This window comes from Podarcis liolepis, assembly GCF_965112155.1.
Source record: "Podarcis liolepis genome assembly, chromosome: 7".
NCBI lineage: Eukaryota > Metazoa > Chordata > Lepidosauria > Squamata > Lacertidae > Podarcis > Podarcis liolepis.
In genome coordinates this window covers 46,624,843-46,647,191 of record NC_139561.1, presented here as the reverse complement: position 1 = coordinate 46,647,191, position 22,349 = coordinate 46,624,843, and the positions used below count along the sequence as shown (strand labels likewise).

At 41.8% G+C, this 22,349-nt stretch overlaps 1 protein-coding gene across 6 annotated transcripts; it reads right to left on the bottom strand.

Annotated features, from left to right (window-relative positions):
• Positions 1-2,497: 2,497 nt before the first annotated feature.
• NUTF2 (nuclear transport factor 2) lies at positions 2,498-22,334 on the bottom strand. Of its 6 annotated transcripts, XM_083515163.1 has the most exons (8): positions 22,179-22,323; positions 18,087-18,204; positions 15,738-15,890; positions 12,578-12,702; positions 9,970-10,041; positions 8,351-8,449; positions 4,993-5,146; positions 2,498-3,040 (listed from the first exon to the last, which is right to left on the bottom strand). In XM_083515163.1, exons 4-7 carry the CDS (start codon positions 12,674-12,676, stop codon positions 5,036-5,038), a joined length of 381 nt encoding a protein of 126 aa, XP_083371289.1. In that variant the 5' UTR covers positions 12,677-12,702; positions 15,738-15,890; positions 18,087-18,204; positions 22,179-22,323; the 3' UTR covers positions 2,498-3,040; positions 4,993-5,035. The 6 variants fall into 6 exon arrangements, with proteins under 6 accessions (XP_083371289.1, XP_083371291.1, XP_083371286.1 ...); XM_083515165.1 differs by lacking the exon at positions 15,738-15,890; XM_083515160.1 differs by lacking the exon at positions 4,993-5,146 and having other exon boundaries at positions 22,179-22,321.
• Between the last annotated feature and the right edge of the window lie 15 nt (positions 22,335-22,349).

Sequence of the window (22,349 nt, the reverse complement as noted above, 5' to 3'; positions counted from 1 at the left end):
ATTCTGCATTTCTACAAATAGTGTTTTCCTCCCCATGTATATCAAGCATCTGCTATAAAGCAGTATGTAAGCTGCTGCAGTTTTTGGAACATGATGTTTCTACAGTCAACTGATGACAAGTTTTGTATAGAAGCGAATTCTCAGTGCCTTCTTTTGTATACCCCTCACAAAAAGGAGAACCCCACCACAATATTGACTGGATCCAAACCCTGCTGTTTTGGGTGCTGGCCTAGAACTGCAAAAATACACTTATGGAGCATGTGGCAAGCCATGGTATGTGGCTGATGGGCTGTGCTTTGGTAGTTGCACAGGTCTGCTCTATGTATTGCCCCAAAGCAAAGTAGCACTTAGCAGTTTTATGAAAGAATTTACACTGTTTTCAGAATGAGCAGTTTAACAGCTTTCATCTCCTTACACATAATCTAGAATCCTAGATCAGGCTTTCTATCATATACCTTCTTGTAGCAGTTTATAATATCCTCAGGATGTTTTCTGCTCTGAAAACAAATGATTACAAGGCAGTTTCCATTCAGGGATGATAGGAAGGATGGATTTCTCCTTCAAATTGGGTTGGAGAACACAGCTTTTTATTGTCCTTCTGAGCAGTCTCTATCTACTGACTTTAACATTTTCTCAAAGGGCAAGCCAATTTTTAATAAAATGCCATAAGCTAATGTTGTGAAGGTGACACAAGATATTGGGAAACAGTCACTCTTCTCTTATGGATGATAATAAACATTCCTCATTAGCTTGGCCAAAGAGTAATGCCCCCCTTCCAACAAAATGTTGCCTGTGAAAGACATTCTCATGAAGTTTTATAAGGCATTTTATTTTCATATGGCTATTAAGCAAAGCTCTCACCAAGACTTATACAACATCCAACTCAAAACATGGTACCCTATGATGACCTCACCCAAAGATTTTCATCTGGTGTGCTAAATTTAAAATGAGGCTATCTGGAATTGCCTCATCTTATTTAGATACAGAGACAACTGTTTCCGACCATCAACTTGGCAGTGGAAGCAATAGTTGCTCGATCACTTGATTTTAAGGGTGAAGTTCTAAGCAAACTTAGCACGAAGTTCTACACATCATTGGGACTTCTGCAAACTAAACCTGTACACATGCATTAAGACATGGATGCCAGCCTAAGCCCTCTTCCACAAGCACATTTTAAATTCATGTAACTGGCTAATGTTAACCAAAATCCTTGCAGTGAAGTGATGTCTATGGAACTACACCTCAAGGACCGTAAGCGGCAGCTGTAATCGCCCCAAAAGCATTGGCTTGCCGGGGACAGTGACAGTCCTTTAGATCACTTCTGTGTAGGAAAATGAAAGCACAAAGAGTCGGTGAAGTAGAATGATCAGAACAAGGAATCCAAACCCTAACATCCAGAGCGAAGCTGAAAGGGACTTTTGTAAACCATCCAGCGGGGATTAGAAATGTACCTTTATTTCAGGATATGCTTGGAAATGCATACCTTCCTTGCCTTGGTTTTTATATTGATTTGATGCCAACTACAGCCACCTCTCAGTACATGTGATAGCAAATCCATCTCTTCAAGAGATCTTTTTCCATAGTTGAGAAAAACACACTTACTGTTCCTCCTACTCATTGGCATATGAAACTAAACAAGTATCAGGTCAAGTGCCCAGCACAATTTGGAAATAGCTGTTAAACTTTAGGAAAGGCCCATGGATGCAAGTCTGCTCACCTCATACTAAGCTCATTAATAAAAATCCTATAAGGACCTGGCCATTTTGAAAATTTGTGTTGTCTCCATCGCTATGTTGTTGCAGCAAATCAGCAAAGAAAACATATTTGGAATTTTCTTAGCAGTTTAGTAGTACTGGTACTATTTAATTACTGATACACTGCTATTGGTGGCATGTGGGTGCTGCTTACTTCAGCAACAATACTAGGATAATTCAGGACATTATCCGAAGCAAGTCACAGGCAGACGAAAAAAGTAGTGTGATTGTACTAGGCTAAAGTTATAGCTCGCTTTAAAATGGCTGTCCTGGAAGGGCAAAACTCTCTAAACAATTCATGATGATATACGGAACCATGTCTTGAACACTAGAGGAAAAGCAAATGGTATGAATATGCTAAATCTAGAGAACTTAGTGTAGAGAAAGAAGCCTAGAAGCCTGGAAAAAGTACATTCTACATTGCTGTTTTTATGCATGGTCTTCCATCTATTTCTGTAAGAAGGACTGAAGAAAATGATTGATGCTCAGTGTAATGATCTGCTTTACACGTAAGTAATTAATATAAATCTGTATTATGACTTTCAGGGGAAGGAAATGTCTCAACTTTCAGGTATATGGAGCAATTGTTAAGCCTTAAACAATGGCAAAAATGTACTACAAAAGAGCTGTGGAGACGTTAAGAACTTCAAAGTTCTGCCAAGTCGTGCGTTTCCAGGCTAGGTATTCAGATGTATAGCTGAAGATGCAAGAATCTAGTTACATAGTGAACATCCAACAATGTAAACTGTTAAGAAAATTTCATGGTTTTATTGTATAATGTAGCACTGAAACATCTGAACAAAAAAAAAAATCAGTATCTCAGCTGGATTCAGGCTGCCGTTCTTTCCTTTCCTTTTGCTTCTTTGGGCTATTAGAGAAACTTGTCAGTACAGAAACACAACCTTTTGCATTACGGATGCTTCCCGAGGCATGCTGGTAAAAACACACATTTCCCTTGTCAAATGCAGCTAAGTCTAACTTCCAAACATCATGCACAAGGAACTCTTCTAGTGACACAACATAAACTCTTCAGAAGGGCATGTCGCAGGTCTTGCTTGCTTGCCGTGGTGTTGCAGGTTTGTGTATGATATTTGGAATGTTCCATGAATGTGATTAATATCTGTAAGGAGGAGAGGAGAAAAGAAAAGTACAGGTGCCTCGGGGATGCTGTCTCAACCAAAGTTGTGCAATGCTAGCCTGAACATGTCATTGGTGCAAACCCAAGCATCATTGATGTTCTTTAATAGAAATATCTGGTGGAATCCCATAATAGGATCTTCATCGGCCTGTGAAGACAAAATAAAAATAAATTTTAGAAATTCTCTACTACAGCAAATGTCTAACAAGGCAAATTCCTGCAGCTGGTGCCAAATGCTGTCATGCATACTTCACCTGTCTGCACCAACATTCAGCTTTCAGATTTATCATGTCATCCCTGTGCTAATGAATTAAGGTAGGCAAGATTCTGACATGCATTTTTGAGTCTTAATGATGCAAAATTACAATGGCATGGACAATACTCAAAGAGCAGTAGAAACATGGGAGATGATCCATTACCATTGTAGCAATTACTGCTGCACTACAGATAATGTTTATGCTTATGGAAGTTGAGAATTATAAGCTTCTTGAGAATCAATACAACCCCTTAACATCAATTTGAGGAGGTAGTAGTGTGTTTGAGAGTTCAAGGTTAAGTCCTGTTAAAGCCAACAAAATAGGCATAAGGTTTAGAATGTACAAAAAGATAGGGCAAAAAAATGGGATGGTGAGTGGTAGTCAAAAATTTGAAAAATGCCATGACCTTATAACAATCACTAATATATTTGGCATAAGAATGAATCCCTTCAAATAGGAGGAATAAAACCATTACAGTGACATTCAGTGGGGAAAGGCTGGTAATTATTGACTTGTTCACATCTTCTAGAATATATACCAGTACATATAATGTCGCATTTCAACTCCATATAATTTTTCTGCAGAATTCCATGGAGCAGTTAACTGTGAGCTAGTTTGCTCATAGTTTAGAATAAACTATGGTTTAATGCATGGGCGTAGCCAGGATTTATTTTAAGGGGAGGCAAACATTATTGCCGGGGGGGGGGGCAGAACTGAGCTATCTGTGTTGCAATTGGGCACTTAAGTATTTTTCATTTATTTACTTGTTGTGCCCCTGCTACCTGTGTGCACCAGCACACTGCTCTTAAGTGCCTACTCTGCTTCTTCCCTGTTCTTGCTGGTGCCAGGGATGAAGCAAACCTACATGTCAAATATTTTTAATAACTAGAACTATGACCCTTATCCAAAAGATGGCTGCACTCAGCAGATTGGCTCCAAATCTAAAAACGCACTCTGCACTCAAAAAGAAATATAACCAGATCTAGATTCTAAATGCATACCTGTCCATGCCATTCACACACACACACAATCTCCACTGAAGCTGAAACAAGTGGGCAAAAGTGGCTTCAGAGTGCCACAGAAGAGACATATATAAATGCTTCCTAAAAAGAAAGTACTTTTGCATATCCCCGACATTTGTTTCTCCCTCTGATTATTAGCAACCAAATCAGGTAAATGTAGAGGCCCCACAGACCCATGCTGTACATACCAAAAGCCATTCTTACTGCTGCAGTTTAAAAACACCTGCTAAATCCTTCTTAAAACCCCACTTTTTCTGTGAAGCCTTTGTCTTAGTTCTTATCCCTAACTGAAACAAAACCTAAAATAAATACATTTGCTCACCCATTCTTTGCCATTTCCCTTTCCCATCTCCTCCAACGCTCTTGTTATTTAAACAGTAAATGTCCTGAAGCACAGACCCAACTGTGTTTATGAGCTGCACATTTGTGGTGCTTTAAAGTGTAACCTGACCTTGGCTTAAGGGCATTTTCCTGATCTAAGAGGAATCTTGCACAGATATACCTACAGGCTCTAGCTCAGACAACTCCAAACACAACAAGGTGAGTGTTCATTGTGTGCCACACAGATGTCCTAGATTTCTAAGCAATGCTAGATCTAGGATGTTAGGCAAGCAACTGACTGGCATAAAAAGTTATGCTAAATTAATTCCGCAGCAGCTGGTTCCAAGTGGAAAACTCCATTTGCTCAATTCAAAAGCCACAACCCTGAGATGAGCAGGATTCTCATTCTTCAACCCTGCTTTAAGAACACACAAGCAATGTCCATGCTGTTCAGACTGCAAGTTCAACTAGGATACAGGAGCAAGCAGTGTGCTTCTTACTCAGTGAGGACTGTGAAGATCAGAGGTAGAAGGCGCCCAGAGGTTAAACATTGTGGAGTGCTAGCCTGAAGACTTCATTGGTGCACACCCACGCACCTTGTAAGCTTTTCAACAAAAAGGTCTGATGGAAACCTAGAATTTGGTCATCATCTGCCTGAGCAGAACAGGAGAGAAATCATTACTAAAGTGATAGGCTCTGTAGCTACAGAATGCCAGTCTCCTTGCAGGTTTGCATTATGAGTGTATTTACTGCACTTAGAAAGAATGTTCCAGGCATGCAACAGGTACCTCTACTGCTGCCAATTACTCAGGAGCAGTACAATGAGGACAAGGACAAGCTTAAAAATTAGTAAGATAATTTCAGTCCACATTAAAGGGACTACATTAACTTTTTTCCTGGAGGTTTTTGTAATGGGTGATTCATATAATTTCATTCGCAACAATAAATCTTCCAATAGCTTACAATAAGCCACATGCAAACCATGAACTAAAAGCCTGCCAACTAAAGTTGCTTATCTGTGAAGCTTTGAACAGATGAAGCTGCCTTATACAGTCAAACTATTTTTCCACCCAGCCTTGCACTGTCAGTTCCAATTTGCAGCACCTCTGAGGTCTTTCTCATCCCTAATACATGCAATCATTTGAATAGCAGGTGTCATTGGCTGAACCTAGAACCTTCTGCATACAAAATACTTGTTTTACAATGGAGTTTGGGCCCTTTCAATTTTATTACTAGCATGAAGATGCCAAGTAAACTCTGAAAGGTTAGCAAAAAACTTACTAGAAAACAGGTGTTTGTCTATAAAGCTACACGAAGTAATCTTTATGTTTAGATAGAGATTAACTTTCTCCTTTCCATAATCTATCTTCCTAAACGCCTTCATCTGCCAAGTGATGCAACAAGTATACACTGATGACTACTAGTGATATCACACTGACTACTCTTTTGGACAGGGCAACATGCAGAAGATAGAGGAAGCACCACTGATCTGCACTTTCCCATTTTGCCTAAAAGTGCCTGGGAAGATGCACATGATTCATTTCTGGCAAGACATAGAAGTGAAGCGCTTTCTCCCTGCATCGCTTCTGAAACAGCATTCAGGAAAAAAGTATATAAGCTTTATCTTCTATTGATAAAAAATCACCCGATCCGTACATTAATCCTTCTACATAGCCTCTGTATAGAACAAGAAAATGTGCATTCTTTTAGATTACTGCTTCACATGTTGGCTTGAAAACCTGTAAACAGGCTCTCGTTCTTGGGTGGGCTAGCCTAGATGCTGACACTCATGTCAGCCATACTTCTCAGACATCGCACAAACATCAGTTTGAAGTGGATCCAGTGTGGGTAATAATCTTTCTGAAGCTCATTAATTCCATTTTCATAGGACTCTCTCTACAAGGACACAAACTCTACATGCGTTAAACTTGTTTCAGACTGGTGCTGACTGTGTATCAGCACCTAGGACAGTGGTGTCCAAACTTTTTTCAAAGAGGGACAGATTTGATGAAGTGAAGGGCCGTGAGGTTTTTTTTAGGATTTTACCCCAGGAAATAAACTGGGGCCGAATTAAACCGACCAGCGGGCCAGATTAGGCCCCTGAAACGGACTTTGTTCATGCCTGATCTAGAAGGTGGAGCTAGATTGTTTCTCCATGTAAACCTCTTTGTGTGTTTAGACTGAAGGCACAAAGAGGACTTCCCTCCAAGCACAAAGCTGCTAAAGGTGATACCAGTACTGATGGACACATGGAGAGTAATGTGCACCCCCTTGTTTTTTCATGCCACTTTTGCAGGCTTCTCTTCAACTCTTGCAGTAAAGTTAAACTTGTAGCAATTTCCAAAGGGGTAGTTCCAAAGGGCTGTTGCAGCAAAGTGTTGTAGCAGCATCTTAAGAGACAAACTAATTTATTATGGCATAAGACAGTAGTCTTCAATCTTACAGGACTCAGGACCCACCTTTAACTACAAGCATGTATTTGGGGACCCATTTCTCAATCTTTTTCCATATAACTGCATGCAGTGGTAATGCTGTTGCAACCCACCTTGGACAGGGCTATGATCCAGTAGTGGGTCCTAACCCACCAGCTGAAGAATAGTGGTGTGAGCTGTCATGAGCTACAGCCCATGAAAGCTTTTGCCACAATATATTAACCTTTGAGCTGCTACAAGATTCTTTTGTTGTTTTTACATTCCTAGCAGGTATTATGAAGTAAAAGTATTTTGAAGCTGGATTACATGTGGGGCAAAGTGTGTCCATATGCACTTAACACAGGCCCAGAGACGGAAAAGTTCTTTGTGCCTCCTTCCGATGGGCTGTGTCAAGGGATAACACCTTTGCTGTGTGACGCAGTGCTTACCAAAGTCCTTGTGACCAACATTCCAAGTTCAGTGTTGCCAGACAGTTTTCTTTAAAGTTGTCCAACTGAAAGTCTAAGTTTTCAGAGAATAGCCTCACAACCCTGCCTGCTCACAGGTGTTTTTCAGTTTCCAAGGCAGCACAAGATAACAAGCTTCTTTAACCACGGCTTCACCTAGAGATTTTTGTTTAAGCTCCTCTGTCAGAGAGGGAACAATGCTGTGTGTTGGTTAAGGCCCCAGCTCTTCTTTCCATCAGTTGTAGCAAACTTGGTGACTCATTTGGTTCCTCGACTCCAACTGGTAGCATGAAGGCCTTTACACCCACATCAGTCAAAACAAGACATAGGGGTATTTAATGTTTTCAAAGACACTGCAACATATAGTGGTACCTTGGTTTTTTAACGGCTTAGTTGCCTAACAAATTGGCTCCCAAACGCTGCAAACCCAGAAGTGTTCCAGTTTGCGAACGTTTTTCAGAAGCCGAATGTCCAACGCAGCTTCCGCTTGAGTGCGGGAAGCTTCTGCAGCCAATCAGACGTCGTGCCTTGGTTTTTGAACAGTTTCGGGAGTCAAACGGACTCCTGGAACGGATTAAGTTTGAGAACCAAGGTACCACTGTATTAGAGGGGAGGGACGGTGACCCCTCTGAGAAAAGAGCCCTGGTCATTCAGCTTCCATGACCCAAGCTAAAGTAGGTCTGTTCACTTGCAGTGCTAGAACAACCTGCCCTAATGGATTAGACCTGTTTCAGATGTAATTGTCAAACTGTGGTTTGGCAGTCATGAACAGGCTTTGGGCTCAAACACACCTACTCCCCCCCCCCCTCTTTGTGCTCTAATTCTCTCTCTCCTTGGTTTGAGCAAACCATAGAGTGGGGGTGAGGGAGGCAGAGGACATGTGAGCCCAAAACCCACTTGAAGGCTAAACCCTGAACCGGTTCTGAAATCGGACTCCAACTATTCCTTTCACAGGACCAAAAGTTGAAAAAAGCACTTACCTTAAGCTGCCCAACTACCATACTGAGTATACAGCTGTCAGGCGTGGGCTGATGGTCTTGCGCTGTGATACTGTGCTGTATTTTCTGAAAGGGAAGGCTCTGCAAGCAGAAAGAGAAAAAAAATGTAAAGTTTTGCTTAAAATTTTTATGGTTAAGCTCATCTGTGAAGCAATCTGTGGCACCAAGCCAGGTTCTTAGATGTTGAATTAATTCTGAAAATGCAAGCACCCTGAAATGTATTCATTCAATCGCTGACCAGTTTTTTGTTTAAAACAGCATGTGAAAGGTCAAGCCAGGCTCCCACATTTTTGGTCATCATGGTAAGCATGCTGCTGCTTTCTTGTAAGCAATTCCTCCCAACCTTGCAGCTGCGAGGCAGTAATTGTACTAGCCGTTTCATGTGATTCCCACCTCCTCCCTCCCCTGCTCCAAGAGAAGCTGATGTGTGTTTAAGCTGCTGCTGCTGCTGCACTTAGGCTGCACAGCCAACAAGCCACCCTCCCACCTTATTTCCAGCTCTAAACTTGAAGCTGGGGAGGGGAGCAAGGAATTATTCCAGACCTGGTATAGAGTGTCATGTGAAATCAACAACATAGGAAAGTGCAGTCATATTTTTTGGCCTATTAAGGTTAGGCAAAAATTGTGGACCTCTGAATTCAGCCCTGTTAAAAAGAAACTCACCTACTCCAAAGGGTGTTTCTTTTGAGCTCCATTGCTGTTCTCATTCTGGACAGAGTACACACAAAACAAGGAAAGAGAACCTGTAGCCTCCAGATGTTATAGGTAATAAGTCTGGTTGTTCATTATCATGCTGAATGAGGCCAACAGGCATTCAGCAACATGTAGATGGTTGCCAGAGACTACCATTGCTTCTCACTTAGGAGAAGCTTTATCCTGAGACAATTAGCATGTTATAATCCCAGAAACTGTTGCAAGGCTGTATCTGCTCTCAGTATACAATATAGACATGCGTGCAAAATAAAAGACACTGTATAATCACTTATTGTTGTTGTATACTTAAAAACTTAAAACCATCTTTACAAGCATCTGGAGGGCTACAGGTTCACCACCCCTGCTTTATATAGACTGCAACCACGATGAAAGAGGATGCAACTGTGCTGTCTGGAACACATGCAAATAAGGTTTTGTATAGCTAGGTGGCTAACAGACTGAGCCACCAATCAGGATGCCCTGGGCCTTCATCGGCTTGGAACTCAAGAGATAGCCTTAGATACACCTCCTCACACTTCATCTGCAGTCTGGAAATAATAAAACTGAACCACTTTACTGAGTTAGCACTAGAACAAAATAATGCATGTGAAGCACTTTGAACATTCAAGTACACTATATAAATCTAAGGGTGTTTTTTTCATCCTCACTATCACTGAGTCCAATGGAACTTACTTCCTAAGTTAACTGTGCTTTACATTTCTGGAACTGAAATCACTACAATTTCAGACAGGCAGATTAGAAATGCAAAAGGGTGCAGCCTGAACCTGCTTTCTATAAATAATACAAAAGAAGTAACACCAGATTTGGCCTGCAACAAAACGGAAATATTTCAAAAAGAATTCTGAGCTGAACAGAAATGTCAGGCAATGAAGAGGACAGGAACTTACTGAGAGTTTTTCAACAATAGCTGCTTTGCCCTGAAATTGTTGTCCTTCCCATGTAAGGCATGAGGCATCTATCTAAAATTATTAAAAGAAGAGGGAGAGGGAGACGGTAAAAATCTGCTTGGAAAAGTAAGATTTCATTTTGCATAAAGAAAACAGCAATAGTTATTAAACTCTCTCAGCTACACACAGAAACAGAGAGCAGTAAGTTTGCACCTTTTTCAGAAGGGCTAAGCACAGGCTTAGCTGAATCAGAGGTTGGCTCCATGCCAAAGACATCCAGCAAATTTTGAGTCCTAGTAGTGCACCACAGCAGGCAACACCCTCCACCCCAATCACAGACTCCTTACTTTTGGCCCATACAATAAGGCTATATTTCGTAAGTATAGGGTATGTATTTGTTCTACGCAGCAACCATAGACCCAAAGGCCACATTTTGCCTTCTAGAAGCTACTTATTGCTTGAGAGCTGTCCATCTAGTTATTGCTTGAGAACTGCCAATTGTTCAGAGCAGCTGCAATTCACCATTTCATCCAGGAGCATTTTCCAATTGGATCCGCAATCTCTACCACCTGCCATTTTTCACCAGAACCTTTGGAAGTGAAAATGACCCGCCAATATAAAACCAGATCACCTGCTATGAGTAGAAGTGATGTGGCCTGGGCACAGAAGTTATAAGTAGCATTTCATTCTCACATAAGTAGTCCAATATGCTTAGCAATCATCCATGTTTCAATATGGTCAGAAGTCAAATTCTAGCAAAAATGCCATTTTTAATTCCCTCCAGAAAAATAATTGTCAGACAAAGGAAGAATTTCCCACTTTGTTCCCTGGCTTTCTTTACTTTTAGGTACTCAAACCTTAAAAATTCTGAGAATCCATTTCAATTTATCCCATGAATAGTGTTAGAGTATGGACAGCATCTAGTAATAGCAAAGTATGAATGCTTGAGGTAAAACACATGCTTTCCTGCCAACAAAGTTTAGAGTCCTATGTGCATGCGCTTCACTCTTGCATTCTGATGCATTCAGGCAGTCCCTAAATGCACTTAGTTCTCTTGAAACACTCAGGCAATGCCAACCTAAAGGTCAGGTATAGCCTCTAAGCTATATACAATGTACTGAAGTGTATTTTGAACCCTCCCCAAGTTTGCTGACAGGAACTCGGAGAAAAGACAAAAACTGCATGTGTAAAAGTTAAATCAGCACTGTGCTGCTGATCACTTTAGTCTAAGCATTACTAAGGCTTCATTTCTTTGTTTCATATTACCAATTCATCCTGTATTACTGATCTGCCTAGGAGATCCTAGTTTATTTAGAAAGGCAACTGAACATATAGAGTGGAAATGTCACCATTTATTAGAACTCTGGTTTCTCTTTGGAACAGTGATATGGAAGGAGTGGTCGACACAGCCACTCCCAAGGGCCTCTCCAGCACTGCAGAGCATGGTTAGACCCTGGTTTTCCAGGGAGTTGTGGGTGAAGCAGGAGGTAGCGAAAACAGACAGAGCGTTTAAGTCTCCTAGCAAGCGTGACTTTGTGCTGGTGAGTGTATAATCATGCCTACCACATGGCAATGAAGAATGTTTACTTCACTGCCACAATTGCATCCTCTAGTAGACATCCAGCAGAGCTTCTCAGGGTGGCGAATGGGTTGGCAAAATCTACCCCTGTTGGAAATATATGAACCTTCTGAGGCCTGCTGTGACACATTTTCCAGCACTTTTAAGGTAAAGTCATTCACATTCATTCTGAATTAAACAATAATGTTTATACAGTATCAGAGGGAATGTCTGGAGCACCATTTTGTCAAATTGTGGGGCATTTATTTCGGTTGCTGCATGCTAAGAATTTGAACAAGACGCCTGAAGCTGTTCAGCCAACTAAATCTGCTCTTGATCCCTGCACTTCATGCCTATAAATGCTAGGCAGCACCTGGCACTCAGAGGGAAAAACAAGCTCCATCGGTCCGTTCCTCCCTAGGTTTGAGGCCCAGAGCGTGATGGCGTCTTCACCCAGCGGTATACTGCGGGAGCAGCGGGAGTTTCACCTGTGATATACCACCAGGTGAAGGCGCCATGCTTTGGTAACCTCACATTCTTGACTCCTATAACTTGCTTCACTGTAGCTACTGTAAAATAAGGCCACTAGAATGCCGAGTGGTGCATCAAATCAAAGTCATAGAACATGTTGACCAATTGATGGGGTAGGTGCTTTTCAACTGACTAGAATATCTAAGCAAGTAATTGACCGAATAAGACTGCCTATTTATAACTGTGTATGTCAGAAGCGGGAAACCTTTGGCTCACCAGATGTTGCTGAACTACAGTGTCCATCACCTCCAGCAAGCATGTCCAATGGCCAGGAATGGTGGGAGTTGTAGTTTAGGTATATCTGGAGAGCCAAAGGTTTCCCACACCTGATGTGTATCATTTGGCAAGTAAACATGTCCTTGCCTTAATTCTCTCCCTGACAACAAGATTGCAACCTACTTCACAGGGCTGTTTGCAAGAGTTTGTAATGGACAAGCACATAAATGGGGAGGGGGGTGTTGGAATAATTGAGCAATAATTTAAAATAATCAAGAAAAATCTGTTGCAATAGCTACTTACGTATATTGCTCCTAACTGAGTCCTGTCTGTATCAAATAACTGGTAGTAATGCTGTACAAAGCTGGAACCAATCTGCTCCCAAATAGGCTTGTCTCCCATTCTGAATCCTCAGTCGGAGCCAGCAACTGAAAAAGAAAAAGCAGTGAAAACTGACAGCCCAGGGCAATGAAAGACTGTAACAATACAAGTACAATAGGCTGATCTTTTACCAGAATCGTCCAAATTTTTCACTTAGCCATGATTTTCCTCCCTGAGGATTTGAGCATCACACTACAGAGAACTTTCTCCAGTTTACATTGCTGTAGTGCAGTAGCCTGACTGCAGCATATTTAGGCACCAGCATTAAGGCACTCCTTGGTTCATACCATGACACAGAGGGAAAGAAAACTATGGCTCTTAAAAGCATGAAAAGTCTGCTCTGTAGCAGTACCCTCCTCCTTTGAGCATTTTTGGCCAACATACAACAACCAAAATTAGAACTCAGAATCCAGAAATGTATCATACAAACTAGTGACATCAAATTGTTTAGTTGTATTAATACAGATGTGCAATTCTCCACACATTTGAAACAAGCAGCAAACATTCTCAGCTCAACTGGTAGAGCATGAGACTCTAAATCTCAGTATAATGGGTTTGAGCCCCACACTGGGCAAAAGGATTTGTGTACTGCAGGAAGTTGGACTAGATGACCCCTGTGGTTCCTTCCAACTCTACAATTATACAGTTCTATGATTCTATTACCAAGTGTCAACCCGTTGGTGGCCTTCATGCTCACATATGTCACCGAAGCAACTTCAAGCACTCATCCTGGCTAACTTGAAGCTGGGGTAGGTTGCCAAAATTGTGCTGTGTTGTAGAAGTACAGTAGTGTGCTCAAAGCTTTCTCTGTCCTGTGTCCTTAAAAGGCTCATATACAGGAGTCACTCTTTTTCCTTTTTTTTTGCAGGCCTTGACAGCCAAGCAAAATCAATTTGTGCTACAACCCTGGCCTCCAAGGAAGAGGACAGGGCCTTCTCTGGCATCATATTGAGCTCAGGGTCAGATGACACCACAGGGATATAGCCTCTGCCCTTCTCCACCTCAGCAGTCAGCTGGGGCTCATCCCTGCTGCTCTGAGTCACATATGTACACAAACAGCAGTAATATGTCTCACTGCTTTCTGAGTACCTGGAGAAGTAAGAAAACTCTCCCTCATGCTGCACTGAATTCAGGCACATTCAAAAAGCAACAGAACTTATTTGGGAGCATCCAAAGCTTCCTTCCACCAGGTCAAATTATCTAGCCCAAAACTGTCTTCTTGGATTTTCCCTGAACTCTAATATTCAGAAGGGAAAAAAGTCTTCCTGGTGCTGTGCTCATACCAAAAGCAAGCTGTAAAGTATATTGGGGGTGGAGGCTATAGCTCTTGAAGGCAGTGTAGAAAAAGAGAGCATTTCTGTGCACACTCCACTGCCATAGATACTTGTTATATTTTCCCTGCCTATCACAGTTCCTCTGTCTTTTCTATAATGCTAGATATTGTAAAGGAAGGAAGCCAAATAACAGCTGCATTACTGAAATATAGTGCAGTGCTCTGGAAATCTGCCCAGCCTAATAGCAAGAACAAAAGGTGACAGTGAACTTGTATGTCCCAATTTTCTATGATAAACCAGAGCCAAAAACAGAAGATCATAGGAGTCCATTCACTATCTATTTGCAAGACTGTTCCAACTCTACAATTCTGTATCACCAATTTGGACATCACTTTCCTTCTGCTGACTTAGATCAACAACTTGCTACAATGTAAACTTCAAGGCAAAACTTTAAGAGTGAGGGGGAACTATGCATTCTTCTGAATGGCAGCAAACAGAAACACACCTATTTATCATGTAAGCAGATCACTAAAGTTGCAAGGTAGATGAACGGAAGATCAAGGCAGATGAACAGAAGATCAAGGTAGATAACTCTCCAAAGAGGATATTATGGTTTGGCTGATTAGCATGGGTAGCCTCAAGCATTTCCTACAAGACCACCAAAGCCATTTAAAGTGCTTGGTAAGAAAAAAGGATGAGAAGAAGAAGAAGAAGAAGAAGAAGAAGAAGAAGAAGAAGAATTTGGATTTGATATCCCGCCTTTCACTCCCTTTAAGGAGTCTCAAAGCGGCTAACATTCTCCTTTCCCTTCCTCCCCCACAACAAACACTCTGTGAGGTGACTGGGGCTGAGAGACTTCAAAGAAGTGTGACTAGCCCAAGGTCACCCAGCAGCTGCATGTGGAGGAGCGGAGACGCGAACCCGGTTCCTCAGATTACGAGACTATCGCTCTTAACCACTACACCACACTGGCTCTCCAATAAAGACTGGCTCTCCGATAAAGGACCAATTATTCTAGCAGGACATGCACAAAACATTTAGATAGGTCTAATGTTGATAAATGTTTGAGGCATAAAAGGAACAAAGTAGAAAGCTAGAGAGATTGATGAGAGAAAGCTCAGGGTAAACAGCTAAACTGTCCAATGTTTTCTGAGAGCAAGTGCACACAGCTTGACTTGCACATTCATTTTAATCTGGGATTAATGTGACCATGGAAACATGGTCAGTCAGTTCTGAGGTGGTGTTCAGAGTTTCTGAATAGACATCTATTCTTTAAAATCCTACATAGATCCAAACTGAGAGCCAGCATGAGATTTGTAGGCATTTGGGCAACCAATTAACCAAGCTTTCTCCCACCCTGGCACTGATAAATATCAACATGATCTAAAAATTCAGCAGTGAAGGGAAACCAAGACCCATTGGTAAAGCTAGCACACGGGGTGGGAGTGGGGAACCCACGGGAACCATGAAAGTATCTGAGCAGACTGAAAATAGTATCCTAACTTGTAACTAAAAAAAAAAAATTCTTCTGGGTCAGGGATGGTGAATATGTGGTACTTCAGATGTTGCTGGACTGCAATTCTCATCATCCTTTACCATTGACCATGTTGGCCAATAACATATGGAAAACCACAGGCTTCCCAGCCCTGCTCTAGACAATGCTTTGACAAGCTTCAGCCCATAATAGAAGCAGTTTGCTCATCTCTTGCAAAGTAATTGTGCTCCCTTCTTGAATGAAGAGCTTTCCTAATTTATTTTGATGAATCCATGTACCAAACACAATATCCAAGTGTTCTCAACTGCCTCACCTCTGTCAGTCTCTCTTGTCCTCTGTACAGTTGCCAGATAGTTCTAAGATGTTTTAGCTGATTTCTGGGAGCCTGTTACTGGATGGTGTATTAGTTTCTGGTTTAGATTATTGACGTACTTTGTTACTAACTTAATGTGGCTTGCCCACAGCCCTTTAGATAGAAAAGAAAAGAAGAAACCTTAATGGTAGAAATCTACTATTACTTCTCTTTTTAATTTTGGTTCTTAAATAGCAGTTAAAGGTCAGTTTGCAGAGTAGGCCAACAACTTTAACACTTCTCCCTAGGAGCAATGCAGATTGTTATTACTACAATAACTCCTTGATCCTTACCAGGAGGTGGACCCAACATGTCAGGCACTGAAAACATAGTGAAGTCTGATGCTCAGATCTCAAACATAACAGAATTTTTTTGTTTTTAATTTACAGTCATACCTCGGGTTACAAACACTTCAGGATGCGCGTTTTTGGGTTGTACACAGCACCGAACCCAGAAGTACCGAAATGAGTTACTTCCAGGTTTCAGCGCTTTGCGCATATGCAGTGCTGCAGGTTGTGAACACTGCAGGTTGTGAACGTGCCTCCTGCATGGATCACGTTCGCAAGCCGAGTGTCCACTGTATATCTGAATTCTAAAAAAGTTTGCTCTTTTTCTTTTTTTTACACAAATACAACATACAAAATCACATTGGTCACTTACATGATAATGAAGTGTTACTCTAATATCTAGTGCTTTTTCTCATTATGCAAACAACCATGGCCAGCGATGGGGTACCTGTAGCCCTTCAAATGCTGCTGGATTACAAATCCCATCATTCTTGACTACGGGGTATGCTGCCAGGTTCTGTTGAGAACTGGGAATACAACAACATATGGAGGGCCAGGAGGTTCCCCCATCCCTGAGGTATCTTCAGCTCTCTATGCCTTTGTGGACCAGATAAGTGCCTCTTCTTACGGTATGATTCTCATTCCCTTCTACGTGTGCATTAACATTTAGGGTTAATATTGCCTTGCACAAAAGCACTGGCACCTTTCCTCATCATAAAATCACTTCACAATGTGGTTAAAATACATTTCAGGATTAAATGAAAATGCAACTATGAGAAGCATGCATATCTAGGGTGGGGAATATTTGTGGCTTCTTAGGCCAGACCCTTATCAATACTGATGGGGGGGGGGACTACCAACCTGTAAATCACCAGCCATCACAATGATATCAGATGCAAACTGCTGCTAAAATAGGGTGTTCTTCTCCTTTGTATTAACAGCAGTTTGAACGAAATCCAGCTGAAGTAAACAGGATTTAACCTAAGTTCATCAGCTGAAGAACAGGTATGCACAACCAATGCATGATTTAACATCGCCCAACAAAGGATGTTACAAGTGATATCAGCTGGTGAGGGGGCTGTGGTTTTGGGGAAATGGCCTCACCAGCCAACTTGAATCCCCTGGTGGGTCAAGGTTGGCCTGTGGGGCCTGAGGTTTCCTACCCCTTTTTTTTTACAGCACCAGTAGGTTCTAAACTGCTTTTAAAACTACTATATATGCTTTTGGAGAAAAGGTGGGATACAAATGTTATAATAAAATAAGCAGTAACATGTTTGGCACCAATACCCTTCTCAACCTTGCAAATAAGTCCACAAACATTAGCTCACAACATGTTTTACTACCTCTTCTGTTTATTTCTGGGCATGGTAGCATGTGCACTGACTACATATTGTTTGGATCACAGTAATGTGCTATATATGAGGCTGCCTTTAAAGAGCTTTTCAAAACTTCAGCTGGTTCAGAACGCTGTACCTGGGCTTGAGCAGGGCCTCTTATAGGGACTATGCAATACCACAAATACAATACCTTCACTCACTACCAATTCATTTACAGGAACAATGCAAAAAGCCCGGGACAATATTACTTGAAGGACTGCTATCTCCAGTACGAGCTGACACGAATCTTGAGATCTTCCAAAGACACCCTTCTCAGTGGCTATACCTAAGCTTTCTCATTCTCTTCCCCAGAGAGACCCATCTAGACCCTCTCTATGACATCCTTCCGCTGTCAGGTGTGTGTGTGTGTGTGTGTGTGTGTGTGTGTGTGTGTATACTAACTAAAACAGGCATTTGGCTTTTGGATTAGCTATATTTTTAAATTTTTACCTTAACATGTTCAAATATAATTACTGTTTGCTGTTTTATTACTGACTAACTTTATCTGGTCTTATTTTTTATTGTTAGGTTGTGGTTTTCCCCCAAACTACTGTATTTTTATTATTATAAGCCGCCTTGAGTGCTACATGTAGAAAGGCGGGATTTACACTGAAAGAAATAAATAAATAAAAGGAAAAAGAATCAACCTTTATAATGCTTCTGTGCCTGGTTGCCTGGAGGAGATTCATATTCGCCACAGGCGAGTGGCTGTTCTTTCTAAAGAGCAATAGTCCACTCAGTAGAAAACCTCAATCTCTTTCATTCCTAATGGCAGGCAAAAAGAACCACTGTTTTAATACTGTATTAAATTGAGTTAATACTGTATTGTTGATACGATAACAAGAATATAACTTTCAAGGATAAGCACAGGCTAGGGAGAAATTCAGTTTTGTAGATGTATCCATTACTGACTTGAAGCTGTTCTGCTGACATTTTGTTGACTGGAGCGTATGTTCAAGAAAAAAATCTACTGTTCATTTTATTTCCTACCAATAGTACATGACATAAGCATCATCTTAAGCACTTGGATTAATCGTTGTGACATCCTATAGAATCTACAAATGCTTACATTCAAATCTGTATTCATCACAGTCCTATCTACAGATAACTGCATTGTTCTTATGCACTCTCCTCCACCAATTACTCACAATACTATACCCAGTTCCACATTGCACAAGACTAAGGAGGAATGCCTCACTCACTGTGGAGTTTTATCAGTTTTTTGGTTTCATTTGTACTAACAGAAATCATTAAGTAAAATTTGTAAGTCCATTTTTCAATTTTAGGAGAGCACTACATTGCAACACTGAAGGAGGAACACTGCAACATTCACAGTTATTACAGTGGTACCTCGGGTTAAGTACTTAATTCGTTCCGGAGGTCTGTTCTTAACCTGAAACTGTTACAGTGGTGCCCCGCAAGACGAATGCCTCGCAAGACGAAAAACTCGCTAGACGAAAGGGTTTTCCGTTTTTGCGTTGCTTCACCAGACGAATTTCCCTATGGGTTTGCTTCACAAGACGAAAATGTCTTGCGCCTTTTTTTTTAAAGCCGCTTGAAGAGGCGCAGTTGCGATGGACCGTGCTTCGCAAGACGAAAAACATCGCAAGACGAAAAGACTCGCGGAATGAATTCTTTTCGTCTTGCAAGGCACCACTGTATTAACCTGAGGCACTACTTTAGCTAATGGGGCCTCCTGCTGCTGCTGCGCTGCCGGAGCACGATTTCTGTTCTCATCCTGAAGCAAAGTTCTTAACCTGAAGCACTATTTCTGGGTTAGCGGAGTCTGTAACCTGAAGTGTATGTAACCCGAAGTACCATTGTATTTTATATTTAAAAATCCTGCAAGGTCAATAAAATGGCAGAGGCACCAATATGGGTTGGGGGTAACAGTTTCTTCATATAAAAAAATATTTTATTTTGACTAAACACCTAGATGCTCAATCCTGCTCTTCAATAGTATAACAATGAAAAGAACCGCTGCCACAGCATTAGTCTATTATATGGATCAGCCAGCTATGTGCAGTTCATAGATTTTATTTATTTTTTAAACATGTTTGTGATTTCTGTCTCTCCAAGATTATAACTACTCAATAAAATTCCAATAAATTAAAACTTTTCTTGAGGGAAATCCACCCTCCTTTTTGAACTCTGAAGAGGTAGGCTAAGATGAACCCCTCTGGAAGGCAGTTTCAGAATGTAGGTGCCATGACTAAGAAGGCCATTTCCCTGTACAGTGGTGCCCCGCAAGACGAATGCCTCACAAGACGGAAAACTCGCTAGACGAAAGAGTTTTCCGTTTTGGAGGTGCTTCGCAAAACGAATCTCCTATGGGCTTGCTTCGCAAGACGAAAATGTCTTGCGAGTTCCTGCGGGTTTTTTTCCCTCCCCCCCCTTTTTCTAAGCCGCTAAGCCGCTTATCAGCTGATCCGATAAGCCGCTAAAAGCCGCTAATAGCGCTAATCCGTCAATGGGCTTGCTTCGCAAGACAAAAAGACCGCTAGACGAAGAGAATCACAGAACGGATTCTTTTCGTCTTGCGAGGCACCACTGTATCTATTCTTGGATAAATGGAATGTGGAGGAGTCCCTGGCAATTGTAATGGGGAAGCAGATTCAGAGAGATGATGGCATTCTAGGTCACTCTGGCCCCCAAACATACATGTTACATACCTATGCCTAGCATACTAGCTCTTGAAATGAACAGTCACTAATATCTTCTTAAAGCAACTACTATTCATTCACTAGTCACCCTTTAAGGCACCTTTTCCAATAATGCCAGTTGCCTCATAAAATTGAGCAGCATATTACAACTGTATCAGGGATTAGAAATATTTTTCCTGTTGAGGGTTGCATTTCATTGGTGTAATATGATGCATGATGGTGGTAGATGGGACCTGAGCCAAAAGTGGGCAGAACATGGTGAACTTGGTCACACAGTCAAGCCAGGCACATCTCTACCTGTCCCACACTTGATGTCACATATGATAGACGTGGGACAAGTGAACACAGTTGGAAGAAAACAGTATTGCAGAGCAAATTTGGCACACTGACTGCAAGTTCTCCACCCCTGATTTATAGGAATACATTTTATTTCAATGCTTTACTTGTCATTCTAACACTGATGATCAGCTGACTGCTGCAGTTAAGTGGTATATACCTCAATAGACTAGAAAAGCCTTCCCCAACGTGATGCCATTCAAAGACTGTTAAACACCAATGTGACGCCCTTCAGAAGCAGTATCTATCTTTCCTACCTACTAGGCATGCAAGCTGAGACGTGTGCAAGCTGGGAGTCCAATATGAAGGGCACTAGGCTGGAGAACGCTGACCTAAAATATCTCATTTATCTTCCGCACTTTTAAGAATTCTCACATATCTGCTTGCTTCCTATCCCCATTCAATAAAAAAATCAAACATCTCAATATCTTGGATCCTAGAAAACTGGTGGCAATTTCTAGGCACTTAATGGGGGGGGGTATTTGAGATTTATATCCCAGCTTTATTTCATCATGGAAGGCAACATACATGGTGGTCTCTTATCAAGGGTCTTACTAGACAAGACTGTTCTCTCATAAGCTCTCAAGGCCATGCCTTGGGACAACACTCTTCAAATCACTTAACTTTTCTCATTTTCCAGCAGATAATAATTAATGTCAATCTACCTTGGATTTCATTAACTTGGATACTTTTGTATCATACATAGTTTTTGTCACCTTAGTTTTTTCTTTTACAAATAATTAATAATTAATCTGAAACAGAAAAATTCCTGATATAAATGCCCAGGTCAAAACAATATTATTTTCTTGTTCAGAAAATTATTCAAACCTGTCAGTTCTCAAATTTAGTTTTTGATCATGAGATTTAAAAAAAAAAAACTTCAAGGATTTCATCAGGTCTGTCCAATGAATGGATCAGTCTTACTAGCATGCTGGATTCACACTCACTTGGGAGTTCAAAAACAAATGACTACACTTTTGTTATTTACCTGTAGTTTTCGATATGTGCTTTGTCACAGGCAACTGGAGGTAGCCCTCAGAGACCGTCAGTGAACCCCTTTAGTACATTTACTGAGAAGAAACTTCCACTCAGGTAGGTGGGACTAGGGTTGCAGCCTAAGTTTTAATGAACCACTTCCTTTCAAACAAATTTCGACGTGTAGGGCCTTAACTTTTTTGACAACCCCCTACTAAAATCTATTGAATATCAGGCATTGGCCGATTGTAAAAAGGACGTGTTGGAGCAAACCCTGTCCGAACTGCAAATAGCAATTAACAAATATAAATTTGGGGAGGGGGAGTTCTTTGCCCAAGGCCCCAAACTTTCAAACAGTGCGCTCCTGGTATATCCAAAAAAGAATCAAGAAGCACGTAACGGAGAAAGCGCACACGTGGGAAAGGGCGGACACATTCACACATGCACACCCACATGGGTTTATCACCCCCCCCCCCCAAAATGCGTGGAGAGTCTTACACGATCCCATGCTATTAATCACTAGCAAACAGGGAGGGGAAGGAGAAGCAACAGAATTCAGTCGTAACTCAGGAACACACCCTTATCCTCGCCCTTCCCCAACTCCTAAGGCCTCGAAGCAGCCGAAGAGAGAGGCGGGCGGGCGGGCGGGCCGGCAAACAGACAGCGCCCAGGCCCAGCACAGGAGTTTGAGAGGCGGGAAAGAAGCCCCGCTGCTTCTATGTCTTTCACTTCAGGTTTCCACCTCAGGCGCCTCGCAGTACTCACCTCGCAAGCTCCCCCTCGGCTAATGGCGGCGGCGGCGGCGGCAGCAGAGGCGGCGGCCCCGAGTGCGGCCCGAACCCACTCAGCGCTCCCTCTCTCCGCGCTTCGCCCGCCCTCCCCGCCTCTTCCGGCCACGCCCTCTGGCGTGCGCGCGCCAGCCATGCTGGGAAAAAG